Consider the following 27413-nt stretch of genomic DNA (forward strand, 5'->3'; position numbering starts at 1 on the left):
GTAGTGCGGTACGAACATGTGCTTCTCCGCCTGGTGCAAATGCTACAGGGCGTTCGGCCGTCACATTTTTGTTTCCTCCGACGACATTCTGGAGCACCGTAAGCACCCCGGTTTCAAACAAGGTAGTGATAGCGTACCCTCGCATGCCTTTGAGACCTTGGGGCTTCTACCAGAATCTAAGAAATGGACAAAGAAAACACAGTATCAGCACCGGTTGGATGGTACGGGAATTCGGGGAGAGAGCGGACACACCCAAAGTAGCCGAACGTTGAGGGGAACGTCCGAAAGGAGACGACTGCACCGACATGATGATGCCTTGGGATTTCGGATCGCAAGTGAAAGGCGGAAGGGGTTGTTCGACTTTGGTGTTGATCCGATGGATCACGCGCTTTGCCCCGAGACGCTTGGTCCGATGGCGACGGATCGGAATGAATTTCCTGATTTGGACTAGTCATCGGGCCCACCCTCTCAGCCAGACATGCACAAACGGCCCGCTCATTTACTACACGTCCTTGGCTTGAGTCATTGACACTGCTAGGGAGCTATTCTTCATGAAAAATAAGCCGATGCACTATACAGAGTGGTATTGCAAGCTATCGTCCGGACGAGAGAGCCAAATTAGAAAATTTACATGCACGTCCGGACGATAGCTTCAACTTCCCATATGTCGTTTTGATTTTTTTTTTTTAAAAAAAAACAGCTGAGGCATAGTTCCGTCGAGGATCCTGCTTTTATTCGCGCTAGCCTTCGGCTGCAGTACCCCTCTGTACTGGTGCCTTGGAAAAGTGAGCATATTTTGGTAGCAATGCAGTAAAGCGTTCACTGAACATGGCATCATCGCTATCCAATGGATCAGCCTGGACTTGCGCCTGCTTCCGAAGATGACATTCCGAGATCGCAAATCACTCGAACCCAACGTCAGTATCCGAACACTTCGCCTTCCGTTCTCGCCCCGGTGAGCAAGAAATGTTCGGAAACATCCATTCGGATGCTTACTCATGGTCGGATCAGATAGTGCGCACCATGCCTGTATGACACCTGGCTGTAATCAAGACTTCGGCTCACTCTTGAATACTCTCCCACAAAGAGATCTTTTCTTAAATGATACCCAGACTCCCGCTTTCTCTCCTGCGTTAGGCTCTCTTTTCACCCTTCAGAAGACCTTCAGTCTGAATATGGCGAAGTCATCAGCTCCCAATGCTTCCAATTCCTCTCTAGATTCCAGAGCCCTCGATCAATCCGGTTCTATTGATGAGAAACGGAGTGATACAGACAATCGACATCTCAAGTACCTGACGGTCACTTTTCGGAATCTCTCGATTACCGCAAACGAGGCTGGCACCGACTACGGCGACACTTTCCTCTCCGAGATAGATCCAAGAAGGCTTTTCTCATGCTTCAGCCGGCGACATCAGACCAAGAAAGTATGAATGCACACCGAATCGTCGTAACGCCGTGCTCCCGCTAATGCTGTTTAGTATATCCTTCACAATGTTTCCGGGCAAGTAAGGCCGGGTGAGATGGTCAGGACTCCACGGCTTATTTCTCCTCTGTCATTCTCGGCTAAGTTTGACCGCAGCTTCTTGTCCTTGGCCGACCTGGGGCTGGCTGCACTTCGCTTTTGCGAATGCTTGCCAACGACCGCGAGTCCTTCCCTGCAATCGAAGGTGAAGTGCGGTTTGGCAGTGCGGACCACGTCGAAGCGAATACGTTCCGACATCAAATGCTCTTCAACAGTGAAGATGACATTCACTTTCCCACTTTGACCGTGACACAAACGATGCGCTTTGCACTGCGAAACAAAGCTCCCGATAACAGGCCTGCTTACCTGCAGTCCAAAGATGATTTTGCGGAAGAGCTGGGCAACGACATCCTTGAACAGCTCGGCATTGGGCACACGAAGGGTACATTGGTCGGCAACGAATTCGTTCGCGGGGTTTCGGGTGGCGAAAGAAAGCGGGTTTCGATAGCAGAGGTGATGGCCGGACAAGTAAGTTTTGTTCAAGCAGTTGTTGCTACCTTGGCTGATCAACGTTAGGCTCCCATTCAATGTTGGGATAACTCTACCAGAGGGCTCGACGCAAGTACAGCATTAGATCTCGGAAGAGTGCTTCGACGTACGGCACAAGAGCAGAAGAAGTCAATTGTTGCCACCTTCTACCAGACCGGCAATGGGTTGTATGACCAATTCGACAAGGTGCTCGTCCTGTGTGAAGGCCGAACCATCTACTACGGGCCGAGGGCATTGGCTAAGTCTTACTTCGAGGACATGGGTTTCGTGTGTCCGTCTGGAGGTGCGGTTGCGGACTTCCTCACGGCTGTGCCTGTGCATACCGAACGCGTTATCAGATCTGGGTTTGAAAACAAAGTACCCAACACCGCGGAAGAGTTCGAATCAAGGTACTACAAAAGTGCCATCTGGCAAGCCATGGACCAGGGAACAGTGGACTACAACTCCCTCTCTTACGAGATTGATAACCTTAGAGACGTCATGGCGCTTGAGAGACAAAGGTCATCGCTGTTGCGGAAGATGCAAAGCGTATACACCGTCAGTCTAATGCATCAAGTTTGGGCATGCACCATCAGGTAATCAGCTACACCAAGAATTTTGAACCAAGCACTAACGGTATGGCAGGTCCTTCGAAATCATGTGGGGAGACCGGTGGTCTATAGCTATCAAGGCCATCTCAGCTCTCCTCCAAGCCCTCGTCTGTGGATCCGTCTTCTACAATCTCTCAGACGCCAGCGACTCGGTTTTCTTGCGCCCGGGTGCTCTATTCTTTGGAATCCTCTACTTTGGGTTGCAGTCTCTGGCAGAAACAACGGCATCATTCCTCGGGAGACCGATTTTATCACGCCACAAACGCTTCGCCTACTACCGACCCACGGCCTTTTGCATCGCATCCGTCATTGTCGATATCCCCGTATACATGTTCCAAGTCACCGTCTTCACCATAGTACTCTACTTCATGTGTCACTTCCAGTATGACGCAGCCAAGTTTTTTACCTACTGGATAGTCCTCAACGTAACCGTCTTCTGCTTCGCTTCCGAGTTTCGGGCCATTGGCGCGTTGTTCAAGAACTTCGGCAATGCATCGAAAGTCTCTGGCTTTACGATCATGATTATGATGGTCTGCGCAGGTAAGTTGCTCCAGGACCACACGAGTTTGCACAAATCATTGACAGCAACGGTGTCCAGGCTACATGATCCCCTTCAACTCGATGCACGTCTGGTTTCGCTGGATCTTCTACATCAACCCAGCCTCGCATGCATTCGAGTCACTGATGGCCAACGAATGGAGCGGTCTGGAGCTGACTTGCATTACGCCTCAGTACATCCCGTATGGCGAGAGCTACACTGACGACCGGTACCGCTCGTGTACGGTGGCCGGGTCGAGCGGCAAGGTAATCCCCGGTGATGCATACATTGCAGCGCAGTACAACCATTCCAAGCACCACGTCTGGCGGGGATTCGGTATCATCATCGGCTTCTGGATATTCTTTGCATGCCTCACCGCCATTGGATTTGAGAAGGCAGACAGTTCCGGTGGTTCATCGCGTCTCCTGTTCAAACGCGGAAGCAAGCTGCAACGCACCCCTGTGCCTGTAGATGTGGAGAAAGCCAGCGTAACCACTGATCAGAAGCGGTCTCCAACGGGGCCGCCGGCCGAAGACATAGCCTCCTCCTCGCACCAGTCCACCTTCACGTGGAAGAACCTGAACTACTACGTCAAGTACAGAGGAGAGGACAAGCAACTGCTGCGGGACGTTTGCGGATACGTCAAACCAGGATGTCTGCTCGCCCTCATGGGTACTTCCGGCGCCGGCAAGACTACGCTAATGGACGTTTTGGCGCAAAGAAAGGATGCTGGACGCATCGAGGGATCCATACTCGTTGATGGATTGCCTCAGGATATCACCTTCCAACGCACCACGGGATACTGCGAGCAAAACGACGTCCACGAAGCCACCGCGACCGTGCGGGAAGCACTGTTGTTCTCGGCCCGTCTTCGCCAGGACTACGAGATTCCAGACCAGGAAAAAGTTGACTACGTGGAAAACATTATCGACCTCCTCGAGCTGCGGGATATCCAAGACGCGCTTGTGGGCACGCCAGGAGCCGGCCTTACCATCGAGCAGAAGAAGCGGCTGACGCTCGGAGTGGAACTGGTTGCGAAACCGAAGTTACTCTTCTTGGACGAACCAACCAGCGGACTTGACGGTCAGAGCGCTTTCAGCATAGTACGCTTCATGCGTAAGCTGGCGGGGAATGGCCAGGCTGTCATATGTACGATCCATCAGCCGTCAGCATTCGTTTTCAATGCGTTTGACTCCCTCCTGCTCCTCGCCAAGGGCGGCCGCACAACCTATTTCGGCGAGACGGGAGAGGGGTCCTCCAAGTTGCTTGAGTACTTTGCGCGCAACGGCGCTCCCTGCGCACCTGACGTCAACCCGGCAGAGCATATCATCGATGTTGTTCAAGGAAGGCAGAGCTCTGGCCAGGATTGGGCGCAGATATGGCGAGAGTCTCCCGAGTGCAAGAGAACCCTCGACGAGTTGGATCACTTGAACGAAAGCATACGATCCCTTGCCCAAGGACATAGCAAAGACAACCATACAGATTCGTCACGCAGCTTCGCTACTCCTCTGCTACATCAAATGAAGCAAGTAACAATCCGGCAATCTGTTGCGCTGTGGAGGAATCCGGATTACGTGTGGAACAAAATCCTGCTCCACGTCGTCCAGGCGCTCTTCTCCGGCTTCGCCTTTTGGAAGGTTGGCAATGGAACCTTCGACCTCCAGCTGCGCTTGTTTTCCGTATTCAACTTTGTCTTCATCGCACCTGGAGTCATCAACCAGCTGCAGCCTCTCTATTTGCGGAACCGGGACATATTTGAAACACGTGAGAAAAAGGTACGTTCGTGTGCTACATCAACAGAAGAAAGAGTGGCGCTAACAATGACCACAGTCCAAGACTTACCATTGGTTCGCCTTCGTCTTCGCCCAATGTGTCTCCGAAATCCCCTGGCTCATACTCTGCGGCACGCTCTACTTCATCTGCTGGTACTTCCCTTCCGGCCTGCCCGTGCAGGCCTCGATATCGGGCCAGATCTTCTTCCAAATGATCCGTCAGTTCACCACCTTCCTCTCGCTCTGCCCCCGCTTCCACACATGAGCACTAACAACCACCCACCCCACAGTCTACGAGCTCCTCTACACCTCCATCGGCCAAGCCATCGCGACGTACGCGCCGAACGAATACTTCGCCTCGCTGATGAACCCGATCGTGCTCGGCGCCGGCCTGATCACCTTCTGCGGCATCGTCGTGCCGTACGGGCAAATCACGTCCTTCTGGCGCCACTGGCTCTACTGGCTCGACCCCTTCTCGTACCTCGTCGGCGGCCTGCTGACGCAGCTGCTGTGGGACGTCGACGTGCGCTGCTCATCCAGCGAACTCACATCCATCCCGCTGCCGCCTGACGGCAGCACCACCTGCGGCGAGTACATGGCCGCGTTTCTCAAAGAGAACGCCGGGTACGTGGTTGAGCCGGGTAGTAGGGTTGGTTGTGAGTATTGTGCGTATAAGACGGGGGCGGAGTATGCGCGGACGTTTAATTTGAATGCGAGGTACTACGGGTGGAGGGATGTGGGGATCACGGTGCTGTTTTGCATCAGTTCCTATGCTATGGTGTTTGTTATGATGAAGTTGAGGAGCAAGGCGACTAAGAGCGCCTCTGGATAGGCTGTGGGGTCATGAGGACAATTGGAGACGAGATGTCAGTGAAAAGAGAAACAGCCGGTCTGCTCGTCGGTGCATGAGGACTCTATTGGATGAAGCACCAGTAGATAAAATACTCTATTTCTCTCTCGGAAGGGGGGATATGTAGATTAGCAATATCTTTCTGAAGGCCAAGCGTGAACAAGTGACAGCGTAATAGCATTAATCATTGAACCTCTCCGTCTTTCTCCTTTGAACGAAGCTTCGTAAACCACCTAGAAGTCTTCATATGCTGCAAATGCCCCAGTATTGCGTGTGGTATTGATGCCAAACTGACTCAGGGGATATACCTCCGGGGTATTTCATTGGAGCGGCTTCTGCGCGTATACAACGTGCCTGTCGAATTACTTAGCTGTGGACTCTACATGTCCCTCTCAGACAGACTTACAGATTATGTTGAAGCCTCAGCGCCGGATTCTTCAGCTCCTGGCGCACCTTCGCCAAGAAAACGAGAACCTCCTCATACTTCCACCCCCTCAGCGTCGTAAACGGCCTCAACGACAACCCCTCAAACCCCTCGAGGAACTGCATCAGATCGAACGCGCCAATCTCCTTCATAGTCTTATCCTTCGGCCACGTTCCCGTCGGGATTGGCAGCAGCTTGTGGGTAACATTCACAAACCCAGCGTCCTCAACCCAGCGCTCGAGGCTGGGGCCGGGCTCCGGGTCCATGCCGAGCGACTTGATGCCCTCGATGAGCTCGGTGCACCACACGTCGAGCGGCGACGAGCTGGGCTGGTACTCGCCGCCGTTGGTGTAGAAGCGCATGTCGAAGTCCTGGAACTCGACCCAGCCGCCGGGAGCCGTGCTGGCGTGCGCCTGCCGCATCAGCCGCGGCCAATTCTTGATGGCGCCGGCCATGAAGCGGCTGTGGATGAAGTCGAAGGGCGCGCTGTGCAGCCAGTCGGCTTCGACGTCGTCGATTTCGAAGCGCACGTTGGGAGGGACGCTGTGGAGCAGTGAGCCAAAAGTGGTAGACTTGATGGGTTCTTAGACTTACAAACTTGGCTGCACGGGGCTCAGGTCGTTCCCGAGGATCTTGAGAAGGGTTTTAGCAGCTTTTTGTCAAGCTTGGGATATATCTTAAATCACCTGAGCGTTGGGGAACTGGTCAGCCATCTCCATGGCCCAGACTCCGGTTCCGGTGCCAATGTCGAGAATGCGGTGGGTTGTTCGCGGGTCAATGGGTGCGAGGTGCAGTTTGTCGCCGCAGCGGCGAACGATTATGTGGTGGCATATATCGAGACGATCGAGTTCGGACTACGCACCATGAACCTCGATGCTGAATGCATGGAATGACTCAGGCCTTACTTCATCGTTGGGGAGCCAGTACGCTGGAACGATGATCAGTCACAGGGATGGCGTGGACACACTTGTTACGCTTACATCTGCCTGTTATTTCGGCGTGATATCGTCGTCCGTTCTCGTATGTGTAATCGAGGATACTTGATTTCAATGATGCAGTATAGCTCTGCCTGGGAATAGTGTTGGCCGCCATACGTCATCCGGCCCTTCGCTTTGCTACTTACGCATCTTTTCCTAGGGCTGGTTCGTCCTCATTCAAAGCGCTCTACGGCGTTTGCGACATGATCCGTAAGCTACAGGAGCCTATACATTTTGCAAAGGCATAGGTACCGGATCAAACTCAATCTGCTCCTCCAAATGCCCGTCCATGGTTGGTCGTCTGGGCTGAAGGATGTGGGTACAGCGAAAGGGGTCGACAGGTCCAGGTCTGGGGGAAGCGGCGCAGCAAAGAATCCGGAGACGCGGCGCGCGCCCATGTGGGGTAACTGCAGATACCTGCCCCATCCGGTCAAGGCTGGTACGACACAGCTTGCGAGTCATTCCAGAGTCTTACGAGCATGGTCATACGTTGAGTTTCATCCTGATACGACGGAAACCATTCCGTCAATTATTACCAGACAAGCCACTCTGACAGCCAGAGATAGAGGCGACAAGTCGCATTGTCATCATGCATGCAACGCCCTCATAACATCTCTCAGTGGGCAATCCATTCACTGAACATACTGTACAATAATGTAGTATTGTGTATCTATACATATGTGTTTAGCATTGTGTGTGCCATGGGGACGCAAGGTGCTGCCATAAGAAGCCAAGAAATTGGCAATGCTTAGAAGAGATAAGGAAACGAAAACAGGGCTTCAATTTCTGTCACATAAGCTTATCTTTTGGTATCATTATCAGCCAACAGAAAAAAAAAAACCGCAGATCAGAGAAATGATCTTCTATGGTCCGCCAGCAACTGCACTCAGCTTATGCGGGTAGTGAGACCTTCTGTCCAGGCGTTCTTGTGTAGCCTTGAGCTCTGCATCTACGTCTGAGCGATGGCTTCGACCGCCTTCAATACAACCTTACACACTTTCTTTTAAGATGGGCTATGGTGCGCACTCACTTTGAAACCAACTCAGAGGACCATGCTTGCTTTTGCTTTATACCCTGTTCTGAATCGGTAGGCGTATGTGGAGCGTAGTACCCATGTAAGACCTGTTTTATTCTGGCCCAGCTTTATTCAGTGGAGAGTGCTTGACAGACAGTAACAGCCAATTAGTGCTAACCAACACGGGAAGGTGGGGCCAAAGAATCCACCCTTGCATGGTGGTTTCCATTCTCCACATCTCACAGCCCTCTTCCACCTCTGCTGCCATTGATCGGAGAATAATGCCCATCCGCGCAACAGCCCTCCACCTCCACCACGCGCCCCTCTCCGGCTGCAGCGCCCGCATCCGCATCGCCCTGCACCTCAAGCGCCTCCACGACATTAACCTCCCCATAACCTACCACCCCGTCAACCTCTCCGCCTCCGACCACCACACCCCCGCCTACCGTTCCCTCAACCCCAACGCCAGCATCCCAACCCTCGTGGTCGAGCTCGACGCCAGCCAGCAGAAGCAGCCCACCATCATCACCATCACCCAATCCCTCGCCATCATCGACGCCCTCGACACCCTCTTCCCCTCCTCCCCTCCGCGCCTGATCCCCGCGCCACCATTCGCTTCTTCTTCTGCGGACTCCAGCGCTGCCGCATCGCTCCTCCGCCGTCGTGCAGCCGTCCTTGATCTCGTCGCGCTCGTCGCCTGCGACGTCCAGCCGCCGGCCAACAAGCGGTGGCGGGATGCCATTACCACGGACTACGGCGGCGATGGGGAAGCGTGGGCGCGGCGGGTGTACGAGAGGGGGTTGGGGGCGTATGAGGAGTTGTTGGCTACTGGAGAGCAGGGCAGGTTCAGTGTTGGCGATGGGGTTTCGGCCGCGGATGTGTTTCTCGTGCCGGCGGTGGAGGGGGCGATGAGGGTGGGCTTATGCGAGGTGGGGAGGAGGTGGCCCAGGGTGGGGTACGTGGTGCGGGAGTGTGCGCGGTTGGAGGCGTTTAGGGTGGGCGGGTTGGGGGTTGTTGGGGAAGAATTTGGGGGAGGGGGAGGAAGGCTTTGACGATCACGTTGGTATTTTTGAGAAGCGTACTATCTGCCTTGTTTCTCCCTGCCTCCTTTTTGCATACGCTTTTCATTCAGCAAAGTCCACTCCTTTCTACACCTTTACTGCAGTCTCCGTGACTGAAGACAGCTTGGAATCAGAAGAGGAAGACACAATGGGGCGCCCCGCCGCATCATGCGTAGCATCCCATTCAGCGACCTCAGCATTAGGGATCTTCCGGAGTCGGTGACTTTGAGCGCCGTCATCAAGACGAATGAGTTCTTGCCGTAATTGGTATCCTTTCCACTTGGGAAGAAGGAAAGCCCAAAGCCAGTAGTAGCCGGCACAAACGAGAAGACTACACTGATGTTAATTCCCGCAGCCTTACGTAGGACAGAAAGAAGAATTACTTACATTGCAATGCCAGTAACGGCGTATGTAGCGTACCAGAAGCTAACATCGCCGTCGTATTGACCACCGGCGGGTGGGTACCAGGGCATGATGACGAGGTACAGCTGAACGAGGATGTTGAAGATGATGACAACATTCCACGCTTTGAACTCAGGCTCGGGGAGATTGGCCTTGCGTCTGCGCCAACGAACGATGTAGATACCGACGGCCATGGCCAAGTCGAACACAGCCTTCGGGAGAACGGCCAGATCGTTGACTTTTTTTTTTTCGATCGTCAGTGACGCGAGCCCACGCCAGGCAGCATTGAAACGAGGACTTACCGAAAGTAAAAGCATCTCCAGCGGGGACGGCCAAAATCATCAGGGCTGTCAACGCCCAAATGACAAAATACGGCCCCAGGGGAGTTCCGAAAGGCTTGGTAGAAACCCAGAAGGTAGTCCAGGGAAGGACACCTTGCCGGCCACACTCACGAATCCGCCGAGATAGACCAATGATTACCGCAATCATGTTACCGAAAGAGGCCAGAGCAATGAGAAAGTTGAGGCCGCGTACGGCGCCACTGTTTCCGAAGACGGCGGTGAAGAACAGACTGGCAGCGGTAAGGCCGGAGTTCTCAAGATCCTCCTTGGGGACTGCAAGTGTGTCAGTGGTTAAAATTTATGGTTTGACCTCCCGAATGTTTGAAGCTACTCACCAGCAGCGAAGAAGGCGACGTTGGCAAACATGTACAGAACATAAACAGTGGTCAGAGCAACAGTAGCGTAGATCTTGAGCGACCGGACGGGGTTCTACCAATGTCAGTCCTTTTTCTTTCGTATACGGCGTGGCAGGACGTTATACCTTGACTTCGTTGGCAACATTGAAGGCGTTGTTGTAGCCACCATACGAGAAGATGATACGGTAAAGTGCAGTAGTCATGCCGTAAGCAGAGGCAGTCTTGCTACCGGACCATGCATCACGGAAATTGGCCTTGGGATCCTCAACTTTGGTGTTACCACCCAATACGACAAAGCCGGTGAGGATAACGAAAAGCAGGGTGCAGATCTTGACGACGCCGACGGCATTGGAGAACCGATAGGCATACTTCGTGTTGAATACAAGAGCTGTTTTCCGTTAATTTCTAAAAAATGGAACAGGGAACTTGTGATGGTCCTACTCAAGGTAGCAAGGGTGTAGCATGCCAGAGCAGTACCCTTGATCTGCCAATTGGTTCCTTCGTGCCCGGAGATGGCGATCAGATAGTTGGCCATGACTATTGTTCGAATAAGTTTTTATTTGTAGAAAAGCCGCTTATAGAATCCACTCACCGGTAGCATTGGCACTTCCGAATGAGAGAATAACGCTCTGGACGGCAAACGTTGTCGGGAAGAGCCACGGGGGACGTGGGTAGGCTTGTTCGAGGAAGACAACTTCGGAACCGGATCGACTGGGGAAGTAGGCGGTAAATTCGAGGTAGACAGATCCTGATGCCATACATAACTGTGTGGATACAAATCAGTCACTGTTCTTCTGTCACACCTCTGTATTGGGCATCGAGAACGTACCAAGTAACCAAGCGTCCAGTAAACAAAACTAACTCCAACAGAACCGGTTCCAGACAGAATCGAGGATGCTTGGAGCAGTTAGTATAAACTTCCGGCTTGGCTAGTGTGCAGAACGTACGTGTGGAGTAGATACCAGCGCCAATCATCATGGTAATGTTCAGCAGGGTAATCGTGACTGGGCCGACCGAATATCCCAACGGCGAATTGTTCTCGATAGGCGCACCGGACGCATCCTGGAAGGTAGGCGGTGCATCGTTACCTCCCTTCTCGCCGATGTACTGAGTGCCTCCTTCCGATATCTCCTCCCTTTGGCCTTCCAGCACCGTGCCCTGCGCACCAGCGCCATCGCCAAATGGCTTCCGCCAAGACATTGGGAGAACAAGTATCAAGGCGCAACAAGGCAGGGCTGAGAATGGATGCGTCTTGCAGTGAGAGAGGTCAGTGTTGTTGCTCGAGATGCCGATGCACTCGAGAGAAAAACGAGAAAACAGTTCCCAGAGACTTTATATCAATGCATCATTTTTATGGGTTTCCTGCTCCAAACAAGCTCGAATTGGTAGCTGTACACGACTTTTAGCTCCGTTTGGTTGGCTTTGCCGTTCGCTTAATTTCGGCATCGGAGGACCCGATGATACAACCGTACAGAAGTGGGAGTGTGGGTGGAGGCTAGACAGGGTGTGGCGATCACAACAGACATCCCCGAAATGGCGAAACTGCCCCGTCAAAACGCGACCACGCTGCAGCGACAGCGTTTTGAATCGCACATTCCATGAAGATGAAGTCATTCAACTGCCCTGGGAGAGGCTGCTTGCATCAGAGTTTAGAAGAAAAATATCACTGTGTTCAGGTTATGAGTTTCAAGAATTGTGAGCGTTTGAGTATGTCATTTCCATCCCGTTCCCATGCGAAGTGCCTGCACCAACTGCCGCACTCTGCAGAAAACCATGAATCGCGGTGCCTGAAACACCTCGTCGCGTCTCCAATAAATATTTGATAATTGGTTCATGGGCAAACGAGGCCTGGTCAACCCGGCAAACACGGCCTTCAATCCACGACGTCCGATAAGTCCACTGTGGCAACGGACCCATTACGTACCACGATTATACTAGACAGCTGCGTTGCATCATATTCTGTGACCTGCCATTGCAAATAAGGGACACGTCTATTGGATTCTTTTAAGAATCACACAGTAGCTTGGATAAGCCACTGCTCCGGTGCTGGAGCAACTGCCATCAGGTAATTCCTGCATCGATATTATTAGAAACACCGGGTGCACACACAATGTTGTGGTGTCCGTGAACTACTCTCGGGTCTAGGCGCTCGTATGCCTCCCATATCCTTACAGTTTTCTTCGGGCAAATGCCGCATGATGATTTCCCTGCCCGCGGGCTTGCGTCATTCCACAGAAGGTTGTATTTACTTCCTTTTCAAGAAATAGTGGCTGTCTAGGCTACGGAATCTGCCTTGTGCGCGTTGCGTATCATGGCTTGTCTTCCCCGCACCTGATCTACACACGGCCCCACAGGCGGATACAGCTTACTGGACAAGAGTGCGGTATTGCCATCCAGTTGAAGAAATACGCCAATCACGCTCCATGAATTATTAAAAATTCAAGATGATTTCGGAATGGTGGCGGACTATCGAAGTTCGAGAAACAGCCTTACACTATTTGTTTGACATACTTTTTGATGCCACGACGAGTTCATGCACCAGTGGGCAGGGTTTGCGCCCCATGGTTTCTTTACGGGAAAAAATGTGGCTAATGTGATTCTAAACGTTGGGATTGTGAAGGAGTGTCTCTGAATGGAGTAGGAACACGCACCGACAAAGTACAGGCCCGTTTTTGATGAAGCTTTGTTCAACGATATTGATTCAACTCATTTATCTGGAGGTGATTCCGTTACAGTGAACCAATTTTAGCCAATGGTGATCCTTAATGGTGGAATTGACTGAGTAATCACAGCCCCGAATCTTAATGCTCTAGCTTTTATAAACAAAGGTGCGCGTGGAAAAAGGACAAACTGGATATCCTTCACTTTTCATCAGGAACGAATGGCCCGTAGTCTAAATGGGTGGGGGGATCGGATGCGCCGGCTTGATCCACAGCATCACCAACCGCTGGACCATTATCGCGAAACCGCCGCCAAAAAATTCACCAATCACATTCCCGAGACCGCCGTAGCTTACGGCAAAAGAACGAACCTCCTCCGGCTCGCCCCTTCTGCGGAAGTCGCTGTCGATCTTGTGGTTGGTGTTGATGTTGGAAGCGCCGACGATTGCGCCGTGGATGAAGATGAACAGGATCCAGACGCCGTAGTACGTGAAGAAGGGCTCGGTGATCTGAACGAGGCTGAGAACGATAATCGTGCATTGCAGTGCGGCCCAGATCCAGAGCTTCGGGAGCGGATAGCGGGTGGACAATGTCGAGGATATAAATTGCGCAACGCCGTAGGCCAGGTCTGGCAAGAAGTTAGCAATTTGTGTAAAAGTTTCAAAAGGCTGAAGGTCACACATACAGCTTATTTCGTACTGAAGTTCACCCATCGGCACCTTCTTGAAGCTGCTCAGGTACATGAAAATCGGCGTGAGACCAAAGAGCGCGACGATACCCAGCAACACGGCAATCATCTGCGGCAGGACGTATGTGGGGAAGAGGACCTTGAAGAAGAGACCGATGCGGGTGCGCTCGGGCCCGAAGCCACTGGTGCGTACTGGTGCCACTCCGGTCATGCCGGCGTTCTTTTCGGGGTCTTGATCTGGCGTAGAGCTGCCGGTGGACCTCCGCCTTTTGGACCTCGCGGCGCGGCGACCCTCCTCGGCGGCGCGGCGGCCTTCTCTTGGGACGAGAATCCACCACACCATGGGGAACAAGGGAGTGGTGCAGAGGCAGACGAGGAGGACGGTTCTCCAATAGCCGTTGTAGGCCTGCATGATTCCGATGTAGAGTACAGGACCGATAAAAACGGAAGAGCCTGTGGAGGGTGATGTCAGCTCTCCGCGGGGGAAGTCGAGATGAAATTTCTCTTACCTGCGCCGGTGCTGAAAGCAGCAGTGGTCCTCGGATCAAAGAAGGCAGCTGTCTCATGGAATGCACATGCAGCGAAGAAGTAGACGGTGATTGCCATGGAAGTGCCACTGATCTGGCCCGGCGGGATCCTTGGCTCACCGAGGGTGGAGAAATAGAAGCTGAGACAGCTACCGACGAAGATGAGGACGACTCTGAGCCAATGGGGGATGAAGCGGAGAATGGGCGGCGTTGGAAATACAGTGGCGATTGTTGACAGCGAAACGACTATCATGAAAGCTCCAGTGAATCCAGGGAACATGGAATGTGACGCAGTGAACAGGATGGATGTCGGAAGAGCCATCTACAGAGGATAGTTAGGTGGTGCCAAGAGGGAAAGCACGTGAATACTGACAGTATGCCCAAGAAGGAAGAAAGCAATGATGTCTCTCTTGAACCAGCTTCCCGAGCTCCGTGGCAGGTGCTCGGCAGAGTCGGTGGGAACTAAAGGCGCGGCAGCGGCGGCCCGAAGGATGTGCTCAGAAGCTTCTCTGTCTCCATCGACCGCCGGAGTGGCTTGGGGCGCTGCCTGAGACTCGATCATTGTGGAAAGATGAGTGTGAGATGGCTTGGACGTCTCCTGGTGAGCTTCGTCTCCGGCAAGCTTGACTTTATGTCTGGGCCAGGCACGGCACACGTTCCTTTTCCAAGAGGCTTCATGTTATTGTTAGCCCGCGGCTGTGTCACATTTTAGGGCCAGCGGATAAGGTGGTGGCACGCGCTCGCTCTCTCCGCCCCGTAACTTGTGTCTTGGCTGCTTGGCAGCTGTTGACCGCAAACGTACCTGCCATTCGGCAGAATACATGCATGTACTCGGAGCGCATGTTTGTGTACTATTACGTGAGCTAATCCTCATTCACCTTGCCATCTGGGTTGGCCTATCATCACATGTTACCGAGGACGTCCTAACAGCTGCAGGTACACAGAGCTACACCAATGGCTCCATCCTCCCAGTCCTTCGAAGGACTGTTCGAACTCCGAGGACTGCGGCCAATGGCCGACTGCCGAGCATTCTCCAACGTATCGGATCCCCCCATGATCGCCCCGATGTTTCACGGGTGGGCTGAAACTGGTCGGGCTGACAAAGGAGCCGACTCGGCCCCTCTCCCGGTTCAACAGCTCGGAAGCTGAATTGCTGCACAATGTCAAAGGTATCCAGCTTGTTGGCTACCTACATGCCGTACAATATCTTGTCGCGGCACAGTCGCGACGGTGTGGTGGCATTGCAGCTCAGCTTTCCGCATGACTACCACTAGTCGCTTAGTCGACATTCACACTTTTGCTGCAAATGTAGCCTGCAATCAGAACCAGCGGTGTTGATACCTGGACACTGTGCAGCCTCAAGGTTGGAGCCTGGCATTCAGCTTCTGAATCTCACCTCACTTTCTGCCGTAAGAGTAAGCTATTTCTGGAGCCCGAATCGGAGCCCTGCCACGTTTTTTTAGGTGTGTGGTACAAGAGTTCCACAGGTCGCGGCGACAATCTGACCAACCGCCTGCTGTACAACAGTCAGTGTTGACTGGCTTGGTTTGAAACCCCGAACACGTAGCCGACGGCCATCGCCGTGGTTGCAAGGCAGAGCCCGGTCATATTTCTTGGCATAAGGCTGTCTCTGAGATCGAGTGCCCAACAGCCTGGAAGAGCAAGAAGTCTGTGTTGTCTTTGGACGGCCGTTCAACCCTGATCCCAGCGGTCCGAGCCGCACGAACCCCGCATCTCACGTCAGACCATCCACCGCTTTGCGCGCTATTCTCCGAATTTCCTGGCGCGCGGCGATCATATGGCCAAGCGAGGAAAATGTGCGGGCCCCAGTCCTGATGGCGAGTAGTTTGCAGCTTTCGTGGCTGGACACGGCTGAAGCGCTGGCTGCTGTTCCGCTGTGGCGCTGCCGCCCGCATAAGTGCCATGCAGATCAACCGTAGTCTCAGACCATAAGGTTGATGCTAAAAATCTTAAACGTCTCGTAACATCTCTAAATAGGTCCTGCGCTACTGCTGCTTCTCCTGCTCTATTTGCAGTATAGTTTGAGGAAGAAGTCTGGTCGACCTGTGAAGTAGCCTTGCCTTCCGCTTCTTGTTTCACCTTTCTCAACTACTTCACAGCCTAGGAAAGCGCCCTCCTTACTTCCTTAGCTTCTTCAGCTCTTCTCTTGTAATTCGTGCTGCAGTCAGCAGTCTCAGGCATCCGCTTCTGCCTGCTGCAACCTTAGCAGCTTTTGCATCTTCTTCAGCCCTTCCTGTGGCGTGAGTGGCAGCAATGACCTCATTCAGAGCTTTCTACTATTTGCGTTAGGCAATAAGATCACTCGCTTTGGAAAAACTACCCCCTTCCGCCTTGAGCTCTCATCATAGCCGCACCCTCAGCAACATTCCGCTTGGCAGATTTCTTGTCTGATTTTGGCCGGGCTTGAGCCATGAGAGGCTCTTCAATATTCTTGACTTTTGGCCTGTTCCGTAGTTCGCGTGATATCCTCTTTCTCTGCCAGAAGAGAAAATGAGTTAATACAGCCATGCTGTGGGATCTTGTGTGCGCGCGTGTGTGAGTGGTAATCGTTTTCATTGGCCCATTTGTTTCCAAGCCTTTGTTGCTTAGTCAATCCCGCGGTGGCTGTTTTCGATTCAGCTTTAGGCAATCGTGCGGGTGGCCCTCATGTGCGCCTCCCGAAAGCCTTGTCTCGGCTTTCGCTCATACTATCCAGCACAGTAGGAAAGGGAACGTATTGATGATAAGGCTAATGGAGAGCTTCAAGCTCTTGATCCCGGCCTTGATATAGCCCGCCTTGAGTACCATCAATGTAACATCTTTTTCTTATTGATCATCTTGCCAACCTCCAAGCTCAGCTCCCCAAACTTACACAGAACTGAACCCATGTCGGCAATGAGATATGGTTTGCCTAGAAAAATGCGTCAGTCCAAGAGGTCGCGAATGCCGGGCTAGTACAAATGCCGGAATAAGCATGAAACGGTACGCAGAAGATACACAATGCCGTTCATGTGTTTCCCGAAGAGGGCTGTGCTAACTTCAGCCACTGCAAGCACTGCGGGAAAAAGAAAAGCTGCTTTGCAGATCGACTGCAGAATGCAAGAACCTAGCAAGGAATTCCCTGCAAATGCATGCACCCTGCCCATATCCCTCCCGAAAGAGGGCTTATTAAGCATTGGCGAATATCCTGAGTGGTGGCATAGCGGAAGTCTCCCCACAGCCCTTGTTCTCGAGACGCAATCTCCGCGTCGTCCGCAGCGACCGTCAGCCTTGCGATAACTGGGGCACCAATTATTGCTTGCTACTCAGCAGTTCCCTTGCAAGATCAAGCACGTGCTAAAGCGCTGTTCGGCGCCACGTACCTTAAGCTAATGCATGCAACTTGTCACCCAGCAGACTAAATCGTACATATCAAATCGACGCGCCATTGATGGGACCTGTATGATCATCAGGGCACACTGCATAAGCATAAACCGTCCTCATAATCACTTTAAACCAACACAATCGGCGCACACGAGACCTCCTGATCCTCCATCACCTCCCCGTCCATCACCCCATGCACGTAGCACTCCCCCACCAGCCGAAACCTCTGCTCCAGCCCGTCCGTTTCCTCCTCCTCCTCCTCCTCCTCCTCCTCCTCCTCCTCCTGTTCCCTCCTCACAACAAAAGGCACATGGCACCCCACCAACACACACACCCGATCCCCTGGCCCCGCCTGTCTCGGAACGAGCCCGAGATACCCCTTCTCCGTCATGCACAGCCGCCTGTTCCTCACGGCCCGCCGCAGCGCGTGGCGCACCTCCTGATACGTCCTCCCCGGCGCCCTGCGCCCCCGCAGGTTCGCCAACTCCAGCCTCCCCTTGCTCCCCCGCGGCCGCCGCTGCCGCGCCGAGTACGTTTGGTCCGGGAAAGTGGGTTCCTGGCCCGTCGTCGCGTCGAGGAGCAGGCTGAAGATCTCGGCGAAGGCGGAAGCCGGGCTCTTCCGGATGCCTTCGCCGTCGGCGCCTGCGACGAGCGTGTGCCAGAAGGCGTCGAAGAGTCCGCTAGGGTAAGGGTGGTGGTGGCCGGCGCATTGCTGCTGGGCGAGCTCGATCCAGGGGAGGAAGTGGGCGTTTGCGGATTGCGGGTCGTCGCAGAAGATGTCCGGGGTGGTGCAGACGTCGCTGACGCGCGCGATCGCGTCGAAGGTTTTGCCGGGGACGAGCAGCTCGCGGTCGCCGGGGCCGCGGGTGGAGAAGGAGGCCTTCGCGTTGATGCCGCCGGCGTGGTAGATGGCGCCGGAGCTGGTGGAGAAGCCGAGCGGGCTGGTTTGTTGGCTCCGGCTCCAGTCCGGAACCCACGAGGGGAGGAGGCCGGCGCTCGAGGACTCGTCGTGGTCGACGCAGCAGAGGTTCGGGAGTAAGTGCTCCGTGTCACCTCTCAGGTAGGTGAGCGTGGCCGCGTGGTAGACATCTGCCATGGTATTGCTGGGGTCGTAGTTGACTTCAATGCCAGGGGCATGGCATATACCGAGAAGGCCATAGATCTTGTCTCGGGGATCAGAAGCTTGTGTGTTGCGAGTGCGTGCCAGAACGTTGAAGAGGGAGAGAGAAATGCTTCTCCAGGCTTGATGGTAGTGCACCCGCTCTTCGCTCAGCACGTACACGGCTTCCCATCCTGTTGTTTGCCCGTCTGGTGCTGCTGTCCCGTGCTCGCTCTGAAGCCAGTTCGCGAGCTCGCTCTGTATGAGATTAGCAAAGCCGTTGGTAAGCTCTTCCCAGATGATGGTCGTGCTGCCGCACATGACCCACAGGTTGTCCGAAAGTATGCATTCTTGGACGATCCAGAGCCGATTGAACCATGCTCTGTTTGACAAGTCCCAAAGATGTTTCCATAGAGGATCTTGTGGGCTGGGTAGTAGTAGCCTCTCGAAATCTTCGGGTGCCGGAGCATCAACCGTCAGCTGGAAGGCGGTGCCAATGAACTTGAGCAGCTCAACGGCATTGTCTGATCCTTCGCTGGCTTCACCAAGCCACACAACCGTATTGATGGCGTATCTGTAGATTTTTGACATGAGGGGGATCTGCAGCTCTTTCTCTCTCTGGTTGCTCTGGTCGATGCAGATTTGATCAATCCACATGTTTATTGAGTGATCGGTTTGCCGAAAATGCCGAAGTGCTACGTCCAATGAATGCGTAATCCTGAGCTCGAAGCCATCGCATTCAATGAAACAATCCGTGTCGGGATTGGGATCACCCCATGTGTAGCTCAGTGCGGTATACCAAATAGGTTGCGTTAGGTCCTCCATGGAAAGCGCATGTCTTGTGCGGAAGTAGCGTTGATCATATGGCCTTGAATCGGACTCGACGTCGAACTCGAACTCGACCGAGCAGTGGTGTAGAGTGCCCTGCAGCTGGTCGTCGAAGTCGCCCGGAAGGAGTTTCAATACCCGTATCTCGTGGCGATCGGTGATGGGTCTGTAAGCGCTTTCCAGCGAATTCTCAAAATCAGCCGCATTGCGCTCAATTTGATTGTTCTTCGCCTCCGCCCAGTGGGAGACATCGTCCAGCGGAAATAATCTGTCAACATCGTGTGGATGAATATTGGCTGCATCGGCAGTGATTCCGTCTGAGCGAGCAAATTCGAATGTAGAGGACTCGAAATCTGCCATGTTTTCGTATGCTCTCATGAGGTTGGGGTCCCATAGACTTGACTCCTTCATCTTCCCTCGATTTTCCCACCATGATGGCTCCATATTAGCAAGACTCGTGCGTGAAAGTGAAAATCAAAAGATGCACTGTGGAACAGAAAGGCAACGCTTCGGGTTTTATCTGACAGACGCTTTTGGGGTGGGGGCTGTTTCAGTTAGCCGACGCTTCAGCCTAGTCGTGTTATTGCTCGCAGTACAGGCCCCACAAAGGACAAATAGACACCGCATCCAAGCTTCAGCATTCCAATGGGCTGGAAATTCAATCATTTCCAGACGGTGCACATTCAGGTTGTGCTTATGGAGCTTGCAGAATCCTCATCGCTGCGATAGACCAGTCATTCACGGATAACCTCTGAATCCTTCGAAAATGCATGCCGATCACTCTTCAGCGTTAAAAAAAAAAAAAAGGGCAAGAATAGATCTGTCTGACGGAGCTAGGCGCCATTATGACTGGGAGTGGAACCGGTGAACACGAGGTGGGCGACATAGTGTTCGGCATGTGAAGCGGATCATCAATAAAGGGAGTCATGCTGGGTTTCAGGCTCCAGCACATCACATGTGTAGGTGTAGCATGCATTACACATCTTGTGCCGCTATAAGCTCAAGCTGAAGAGATTAAGAGATTACGTTAAGCAGAGATACGCAACGAATTTTGCCGCTTATCGTGTCCCACATCAGCCGTTCGACCTTGGAGCTGTAGGTCGCTTCGTAGGCCATGAATCATGGTCATGCATGTTCCAAGATTCTCAGCACCGCCAAGTAGTTAGCTCAATTGGGTAATCCAGAAGTGTTTTAGCGTAGTCCACTCCTCATATAACGCAGGTGCTATAGTAAGCCCTGATAAAGAGTCACGCATCGAGTTCAAATAATAAATTGCCCAATTGCGTCATCGTAAGACGAAAAAGTATTGAAAAGTCACGAGGTATGGATGCTGTTTTTTACAAAAGGTTGTTATTACGAAGTGCGCTATCCTCTCACGATTTCCACGTTACATCCGTATCAACAGCGAAGCTGTCACTATCTTTTTTCTTTTTTTCTTTTCTTCAGAACCTCGCTACTCAGATAACCTACACGTATCCTGTCCGCCCAGTTCACTCGCTCTTCTTCATGACGTTGTTGGCAGGTGCAACGGTCAAGGGGGCTATTTAGTGCTTTCTTTCGGGTAACTCAATACATCACTCATTCACCTCCTCAGCTTCTCGCCCCAGCCCACCGCATCAACGTGACCAGACATTTAGCATGCAAATGGGACTGGATAACCCAATCTGTTTGGTTTATTGCAGCAATATTGCAGAGCTTGAGTTCCTTTTGCAGCAGCGGGCAGTGGTGTGTACAGCGAGATTCAAGGATACCGTGGGGCTGCCAGAAGCATCGGCGAAAACCAATCAGCGTACCCCAACCAACAGATGTTGGAAAAATAAGGACGGAGGCAGTGGATCGATGAAGACCGATCGGAGATACCAATTGGCGACTTGCCTATGGCCGAAAGGGTAAGTGCTTCAAGACCGTGTCGAGGGCGGCGCCGGTCCGTCCGTCTCGGAGCAGGCCAGTGTTTTGTCTTTGACCGACTGACAAAGCGCCCCACCAGCGGGACCATGATTAGTTGGGAGGTCCGTGACCAAGCATGGGTCAGAGACCCTGAGAGTAGAATAGAAGGGGAAAGAGCTTTTCTGAATTATAAATACCGTAGCCGTTACACTCTCTTCCAATTCAAACGGATTTCTCAACCCTCCTCTGACTGCTTTTCCTCCAGGATATTGAAAGAGAAGAAAAGATAATATCAGCCAACAATGTCTCCATTCCTTCCATCGACCTTCTACTACACCGCGGCGGCTCTCAACGCCCTCACAATCCCCAAACATATTCTTGTCGGCATCAAAAATGTTGGGCCTGCGGTTGACACCATCCCGCCCAAGCCGGAACTTGCGCGGACGAAGAGCATCCTCGTCCCCACCTGGGAGTCATGCAATATGTTTCTTGTTGGCAGCGGTGAGTCCCAAAATACCTCCCCCATTCCTAAAGCAATACCGCGTGTGAACCAGAGAGCTGAATTTTGAGGCGCACACCGCCCGCCCGTACTGCCAGCCCTACTCAATCTCAAATGGGCCCGAAGCGGACCTCCTACAGGAATTGAGGAGAAACTGCTAGTTTGGAGTAATTTTCTTATCGCGGGTATGGTGGGCTGGAAATACTTCCAATGCGGCATGTGGCCTGGGCTGTTCGCGCTGTGGATTGCGCCTACTCTGGATCTTGTAGCTACTTATTGGTGAAGGGTATGGATATGTGCAGCTAGCAACTACATTTCCGCATAGCTTGTTGTAAAGTCTCTGGAGAAAAATTCAGGTGAATGTCAATGGGAGCAGATCAGGAGATTTCTGCTGATGTGATATCCGCAATTTCAATCAACTGAGCGCACCAGATTATGGTAGTAGCAATACCAAGAGCCCCACGAATTCTTACAAATCTTCGGGCGGAAAGGTATCCCAAGATCAATAAGACGATATCGCATGACTCTCGGCTGCATCTAAATGATCTGTGGCTGCCAGGATCTCATAGGGCTTCTTGGCGGATTTGGAAGCCTGATATGGTTAGTGGGTACCTGGATTGGTTCGACGATCTAGCGGGGTATACTGCAGTTCGGAATGACAGCACCGCTGACTTATGGGAGTCATCTCTGCGGCAGAATTCCGCAGGCAATTTAAAGTGCGGACAAAAGCTGGCTGTGGAATTGAATGAATCAAGACTAGTTACACAACAGCGCATGTAAAAGTGGGCAAAATTCGGAGCTCCTGACGCCATCATTTATATCGTCTGTACTCACAGCCCGACTCATCATGCTTCGTAATCATACGTTGGATCTGCAAATTCTGCTAAAGAGGAAGCCTAGCCTGATAACCTCTGTGGCGAATACGCTTGAAGAATTCCCTGCAACGCTGGATACATGTAGCATTTGCACGCTGGTTTTTGTTCAGAGTTTCGAATGCGATTTGCAAGGGGAAAATGGCGGAAGCTGGCCCATGAAGCCTCATCTCGTCCTGAATGAGGTACTCGATGCTTCGGCAAATCTTGGCGGCCAATTCTACTGTCCTGGTCCGGATATCTCTCTCACCAAAGGAGTCGTCCTCAAGCTCTGTGCAGCATCCATGCTCTCTCAGAAACGAGTCCAACTTTTCCATCTCCGCGAGACAAATTAGTTCAAACGCCCAAACGTGGACGTTGATGTTTGCTGCCAAAAGGTTTGGGAACCAGAATAATTGCTCCGGGTCGTCGGAATGATCTGAATCTTGTTCGCTGTCTGGGGGGCTTGGCAAATACGTTGTTGCCATCTCGAAGCGGTCTTTCCATGTTGACAGACAATCAAGGATGTTCAATACATCAACCTTTAGTTTCAAGGCTCTGATCGGAGCTGCTCCGTCGAAGTTGATGCGCAAGAGATCGATTTCTTCGAGGATAGATGGAAGGCTGGCGACGTCACCCAAGATAGACTGCATGTCCGACGGAGGACGGTGGCAGAATGGTACTGACTTCCAGTCTTTCTGTGCAAGGAATGTTGATTTTCGGGTGAAGATGGCATGGAAAATCTAAGAGGATATCAGTGAAACAACCACTGTGGCCCCTGAATCCGATAGACTTACAAGAAGAGGCCTGCTCCCCACAAAGATGGCGTGAAATATATCAGAACTGAACTCTTCCGGCTTGTGCGACTCAATGAGGGCACCGAGCCCTGTGAGGTGGGCGCCGAAGGCATCTTGGGACGTTGAGAACAGAAGCTGCGCGACAAATATCAGTAGAATTCCGCTGCAAGTTGCCGGTGGAACGTACTTCTGACATAGCCAAGCAACTTATTGCGGCCGCAGTCTCCAGGAACACTTGCTCTGGTGATAGCAGAGCGTCCTTGAGATGATACAGGGTGGAGTTATAAGCTTCAACGTTCTGGAAGGCGATACGATTCCCATCGGGGGTTCTTTCAAGAATGGCAGAACCCAATGTCCTCACCGCTGATGTCACAAGTTTGCTGGAATGTGCCTTATGAACAAGTGTGGGAAGTATATTCACCCATGCTCCGCATACTTGGGTGGTGCTTGTGTCGGAGATGGAGCAGGCCTGGTGGTTGACAGGGATGTAGCAGTTGAGAATCACAGCCGCGAAGTCTTCCACGGTCGTCGCCCCGATTGACTTGGCCATGGGGTAGCACAATGTGTTCGTGATGGTACGGCTGTGGACAATTGGGGAGGAACCAGCTTTCGTCAATCTCGCAGCTGGAGCTTTTGCGGATGAGACTCTTGGCGTTTTTGTAGGTGCTTTTGGTGTGTAAGGGACAAATTCCGTGTTTGATCGGTAGCCGGCACATTTCCGCCCGGTATGAAGACATTGGGAACAAGATGGGCGCTTTCCATCACACTACAAAGAGGTCAGCATCACGTGCATGTAGCGGATAGCCGAAACACTGACACCAATCTTGTGGGCTCTGCAAGTGCCGCAAACCCTGGTTTGTTTGTATTTCATTGTCGTCTGCGCCAATTACGATGAACTGAACTTGTCCAGCCAAGACAACGTTGAGAGGGGCAGAAGGTCGAGGTCGATGGAGAGCAAGACAACCCACCGAGATCTGGCCGGTCTTGGCGGAATTACTCGCCTAAATTGGATTAGTTGAAGAACCAAATATATTGTCGTGTCAGCATGTCACCTGTAATCCTATGCATAAACTTTCAGACATTCGGTCAAGGCCAACACGGTGATTACCAACCATGCGTCGCTTCATACGTCATAATTGGTCTTTGAGACATGTTACGTATCACGCAGAATTCAGCGGGAAGCTTTCGCCACAGCACTCTTGATCTGTCTCTTCCATATAAGCGTAAGTCAAAGGTCAAAGTTGCTCGTAGTTTGCGAGAATTCTCGCGCAAACGTCGAAGACACAATGTCCGGCCCAAAACCTGTAAGATGTCATGGCTTCTCAGCAATGCTCTTTCCAGCATGTTGACGGGATCAGGAGTTCAAACCACTTCAAAACGTTTGTGAATTCCTTACGGCTATCCACATCTACGCCGACGAAGCACGAGAGGGCAAAACGCGATACGTCCCTGCGGTTCACTACTGCTCTCACGTGCGGAAAGATCTTCGTCAGTGTCTCATATACGACAGTCATGAGAAGAATGCACGCTTGATTGGTGTCGAGTACATGGTCCCAAAGCACGTGTACGAAACGTTCCCTCCAGAAGAGCAGAAGCTGTGGCATTCGCACGAGTTTGAGGTGAAATCGGGCATGCTCATCTTGCCGAAGCCGGAGGAACACGATGCAGAGGCATGGGAGATGGACGAAACCAAAGCCATGGAGGAGATCATCGGCCTCTACGGCAAAACTTGGCACTTTTGGCAGACCGACGCTGGACATGACTTTCCATTTGGTAAGAATTTCGACGTGTAGGTTACAGCAACGATGTCCTGCTGACCGCATTCATTTCGCAAGGTTCTCCCCGGCTGATGGGATCGGCGACTCAACCAGAGCAGGTCAATCTTGAAGAAGCCCTGGCAGAGCGTAACAAGACCTTTGGAGTCGATCACAAATCCAAAGCTGAGGCTCGAAAGCATATCGCTGCCCCCAAAGTCCATCCAGGTAATTCACTTCTTCCTTCTGAGTAGATAAATACACACTAACGCTTTACAGAGGCGGATAGTTGGTGGAAGTCCGCAGCGTAAAATGAGTCCTTTAGTTGGAGTATTTCTGAAGAATGTGTCTGCTGGGACGGCGATTACTGGTTTGCTCATCGCCAAATGCAGAGACAGCGCTCTGGACCAGAATGTTCTCATATATCTTGAAATAGTATATTACTGCAGTGGGACTAATACAAATAATTCATTCGTTGAGGACACGATGTTCGCCAGAAGAAGCTCCCGGCAATTGATTGGAAAAATGAAATAGCATGAAAGTCGCTGTGCGAAGTGGTAATGAGGTCTTTCCCTTATTCGGTCTGCTCATAGAACGCTCGATCACAGAAGGCGGCAATCAAGATGAGAAGATGATGCGACTAGTTTGAACGCATTTATTTGATGTATCCAAGTGAAAATAAGACTCCTTTTGTGCATGGCTTCATGAAAAGAAATTCCATTTGCAGTCCATGTCAAATTTAATTTTCGTTAAAGTGGTATTGCATATCGATGTCTATCAAATGATACGACTACCAAACAAAAGCTCAAACACTACGTCTTCAGAAAATCTTGACGGGCTTTCCGGGAACGAGCCAGCAAACCTTATCCAGCACCCCCTCCTCCTCAAAGGCCTTGCGCAACTCGTCGCCATGCTGGGTAAAGTGGTGCCAGGAGTCATAATGCATCGGCACGAGAAAGTCTGCACCCAGCTCGCGCACAGCCTGAGCGCCCTGCTTCCCATCCATGGTAATCTGCGTGCGTCCCACGTCGGGCAGATCGACGTGTGCGGAGCCGAGGTTAAGCACGGCGGCAGTAACGTGAAACTTGTTGCGGATCTCACGCAGCTCGGGGAAGTAGACAGTGTCGCCGGCGAACCAGATGGCGTTGGGCAGGCCGGACGCGGCGTCGACGCTGCCGTCCGGGTGCTGCACGAGGAAGCCGGTCGACTCGCCGCCGGGCAGGTGCTGGCACGGCGTGGCGGTGACGTGGAACTGCTTGCCGCCCATGGACAGCGTGATGCGCTCCCACGGCTGCAGGCCGCGGACGCCCGGCCGCGGCGCGAGCTTCTGCGCGCCGTCCATGGTGGTGAGGACGTGGCGGCCGTTGAGGAGGGTGCGGCCGAGGTCGTCGAGGTTGTCGACGTGGTCTTCGTGGCTCAGGAGCACGCCGTCGATGGGCGGGAGCTGGTCGAGGTTCAAGGCGGGATCGTGTTCAACGAGGAGGGTGACGATTTGGAGATCAAAGGAGCTGCCCGCCGGAGAGAAGAAGGGATCGGTGAGCAGGTTGACTCCGTCGAACTCAAGAACGGCGGTTGCGGTGCCGATATGGGTGATGGAGAGGCTGGTCTTTGTCGATGATGAAGCCATGGTGTTGTAGGGATAGCTGAGAGATTATCTGTGGTGATTGTAGTGTTAGAGAGCTTCAAAGAAGGGTATTTATCCTTGGATAGCGGGATGCCACCACTTGCTTCCAAATCCTTCCAACAATTAATTTCTAATACAACCACACCGGAGCAGCCTGATTACGCAACCATGCTGAGCGATTGGTGGCAAGAAAATGTGCACTTTAGCTGTGCTGATGGTGACATCTCATTAACGGGCCCGCCAGTTCTTGGCGGAATCAATTTCCTAAACGGGTTAGCCTCTCAGGAGCCTTTCTGGAGGCCTCTTTCAGCCGCACCACCACGGTTGCTCTCGTTATGCAGGGGCCTATGATGACCAATCGCTCGCTGTAGGTTGCCCTTTGGATAGCTTCACAGAGTAATTCGGAGCTATGGCAAAGCCATGAAGGCCTCCCTTTCTACGTATTTAAGAAGTAAACTGCCATCAGACTTCAAAAGTACCATCAGCATCATCATCACTT

At 52.5% G+C, this 27413-nt stretch overlaps 9 protein-coding genes across 9 annotated transcripts; 3 read left to right on the top strand and 6 right to left on the bottom strand.

The window, feature by feature from the left end:
- Window positions 1-1627: 1627 nt before the first annotated feature.
- LTHEOB_1827 (ABC multidrug transporter) lies at window positions 1628-5743 on the top strand (the record flags this gene model as incomplete). The annotated part of the gene is made up of 7 exons (XM_035510571.1): window positions 1628-1990; window positions 2039-2586; window positions 2636-3141; window positions 3200-4914; window positions 4970-5129; window positions 5202-5535; window positions 5677-5743. 7 exons carry the CDS (start codon window positions 1628-1630, stop codon window positions 5741-5743), a joined length of 3693 nt encoding a protein of 1230 aa, XP_035366337.1.
- A 338-nt stretch (window positions 5744-6081) lies between these two features.
- On the bottom strand, window positions 6082-7453 carry LTHEOB_1828 (Methyltransferase type 11; the record flags this gene model as incomplete). Its single annotated transcript, XM_035510572.1, has 8 exons — window positions 6082-6115; window positions 6168-6728; window positions 6780-6817; window positions 6872-7039; window positions 7091-7113; window positions 7166-7254; window positions 7309-7349; window positions 7415-7453. 8 exons carry the CDS (start codon window positions 7451-7453, stop codon window positions 6082-6084), a joined length of 993 nt encoding a protein of 330 aa, XP_035366338.1.
- A 1005-nt stretch (window positions 7454-8458) lies between these two features.
- LTHEOB_1829 (Maleylacetoacetate isomerase) lies at window positions 8459-9229 on the top strand (the record flags this gene model as incomplete). Its single annotated transcript, XM_035510573.1, has 1 exon — window positions 8459-9229. The coding sequence occupies one exon, from the start codon at window positions 8459-8461 to the stop codon at window positions 9227-9229; it is 771 nt and encodes a 256-aa protein (XP_035366339.1).
- A 96-nt stretch (window positions 9230-9325) lies between these two features.
- On the bottom strand, window positions 9326-11537 carry LTHEOB_1830 (High-affinity methionine permease; the record flags this gene model as incomplete). Its single annotated transcript, XM_035510575.1, has 9 exons — window positions 9326-9569; window positions 9626-9878; window positions 9943-10254; window positions 10317-10410; window positions 10463-10725; window positions 10779-10874; window positions 10930-11101; window positions 11167-11234; window positions 11285-11537. The coding sequence occupies 9 exons, from the start codon at window positions 11535-11537 to the stop codon at window positions 9326-9328; spliced, it is 1755 nt and encodes a 584-aa protein (XP_035366340.1).
- A 1693-nt stretch (window positions 11538-13230) lies between these two features.
- LTHEOB_1831 (Batten's disease protein Cln3) lies at window positions 13231-14774 on the bottom strand (the record flags this gene model as incomplete). Its single annotated transcript, XM_035510576.1, has 4 exons — window positions 13231-13625; window positions 13683-14138; window positions 14195-14534; window positions 14586-14774. 4 exons carry the CDS (start codon window positions 14772-14774, stop codon window positions 13231-13233), a joined length of 1380 nt encoding a protein of 459 aa, XP_035366341.1.
- Window positions 14775-17702: 2928 nt separating this feature from the next.
- Window positions 17703-19862, bottom strand: LTHEOB_1832 (Heterokaryon incompatibility protein; the record flags this gene model as incomplete). The annotated part of the gene is made up of 1 exon (XM_035510577.1): window positions 17703-19862. The coding sequence occupies one exon, from the start codon at window positions 19860-19862 to the stop codon at window positions 17703-17705; it is 2160 nt and encodes a 719-aa protein (XP_035366342.1).
- Window positions 19863-22771: 2909 nt separating this feature from the next.
- On the bottom strand, window positions 22772-24086 carry LTHEOB_1833 (Thiopurine s-methyltransferase; the record flags this gene model as incomplete). Its single annotated transcript, XM_035510578.1, has 4 exons — window positions 22772-23482; window positions 23537-23671; window positions 23724-23834; window positions 23973-24086. 4 exons carry the CDS (start codon window positions 24084-24086, stop codon window positions 22772-22774), a joined length of 1071 nt encoding a protein of 356 aa, XP_035366343.1.
- A 736-nt stretch (window positions 24087-24822) lies between these two features.
- Window positions 24823-25601, top strand: LTHEOB_1834 (uncharacterized protein; the record flags this gene model as incomplete). Its single annotated transcript, XM_035510579.1, has 4 exons — window positions 24823-24840; window positions 24895-25309; window positions 25372-25518; window positions 25570-25601. 4 exons carry the CDS (start codon window positions 24823-24825, stop codon window positions 25599-25601), a joined length of 612 nt encoding a protein of 203 aa, XP_035366344.1.
- A 509-nt stretch (window positions 25602-26110) lies between these two features.
- On the bottom strand, window positions 26111-26917 carry LTHEOB_1835 (Zn-dependent hydrolase; the record flags this gene model as incomplete). The annotated part of the gene is made up of 1 exon (XM_035510580.1): window positions 26111-26917. One exon carries the CDS (start codon window positions 26915-26917, stop codon window positions 26111-26113), a length of 807 nt encoding a protein of 268 aa, XP_035366345.1.
- Window positions 26918-27413: the final 496 nt, after the last annotated feature.

Source organism: Lasiodiplodia theobromae, assembly GCF_012971845.1.
Source record: "Lasiodiplodia theobromae strain AM2As chromosome Unknown scaffold_4, whole genome shotgun sequence".
Taxonomy (NCBI): Eukaryota; Fungi; Ascomycota; class Dothideomycetes; order Botryosphaeriales; family Botryosphaeriaceae; genus Lasiodiplodia; species Lasiodiplodia theobromae.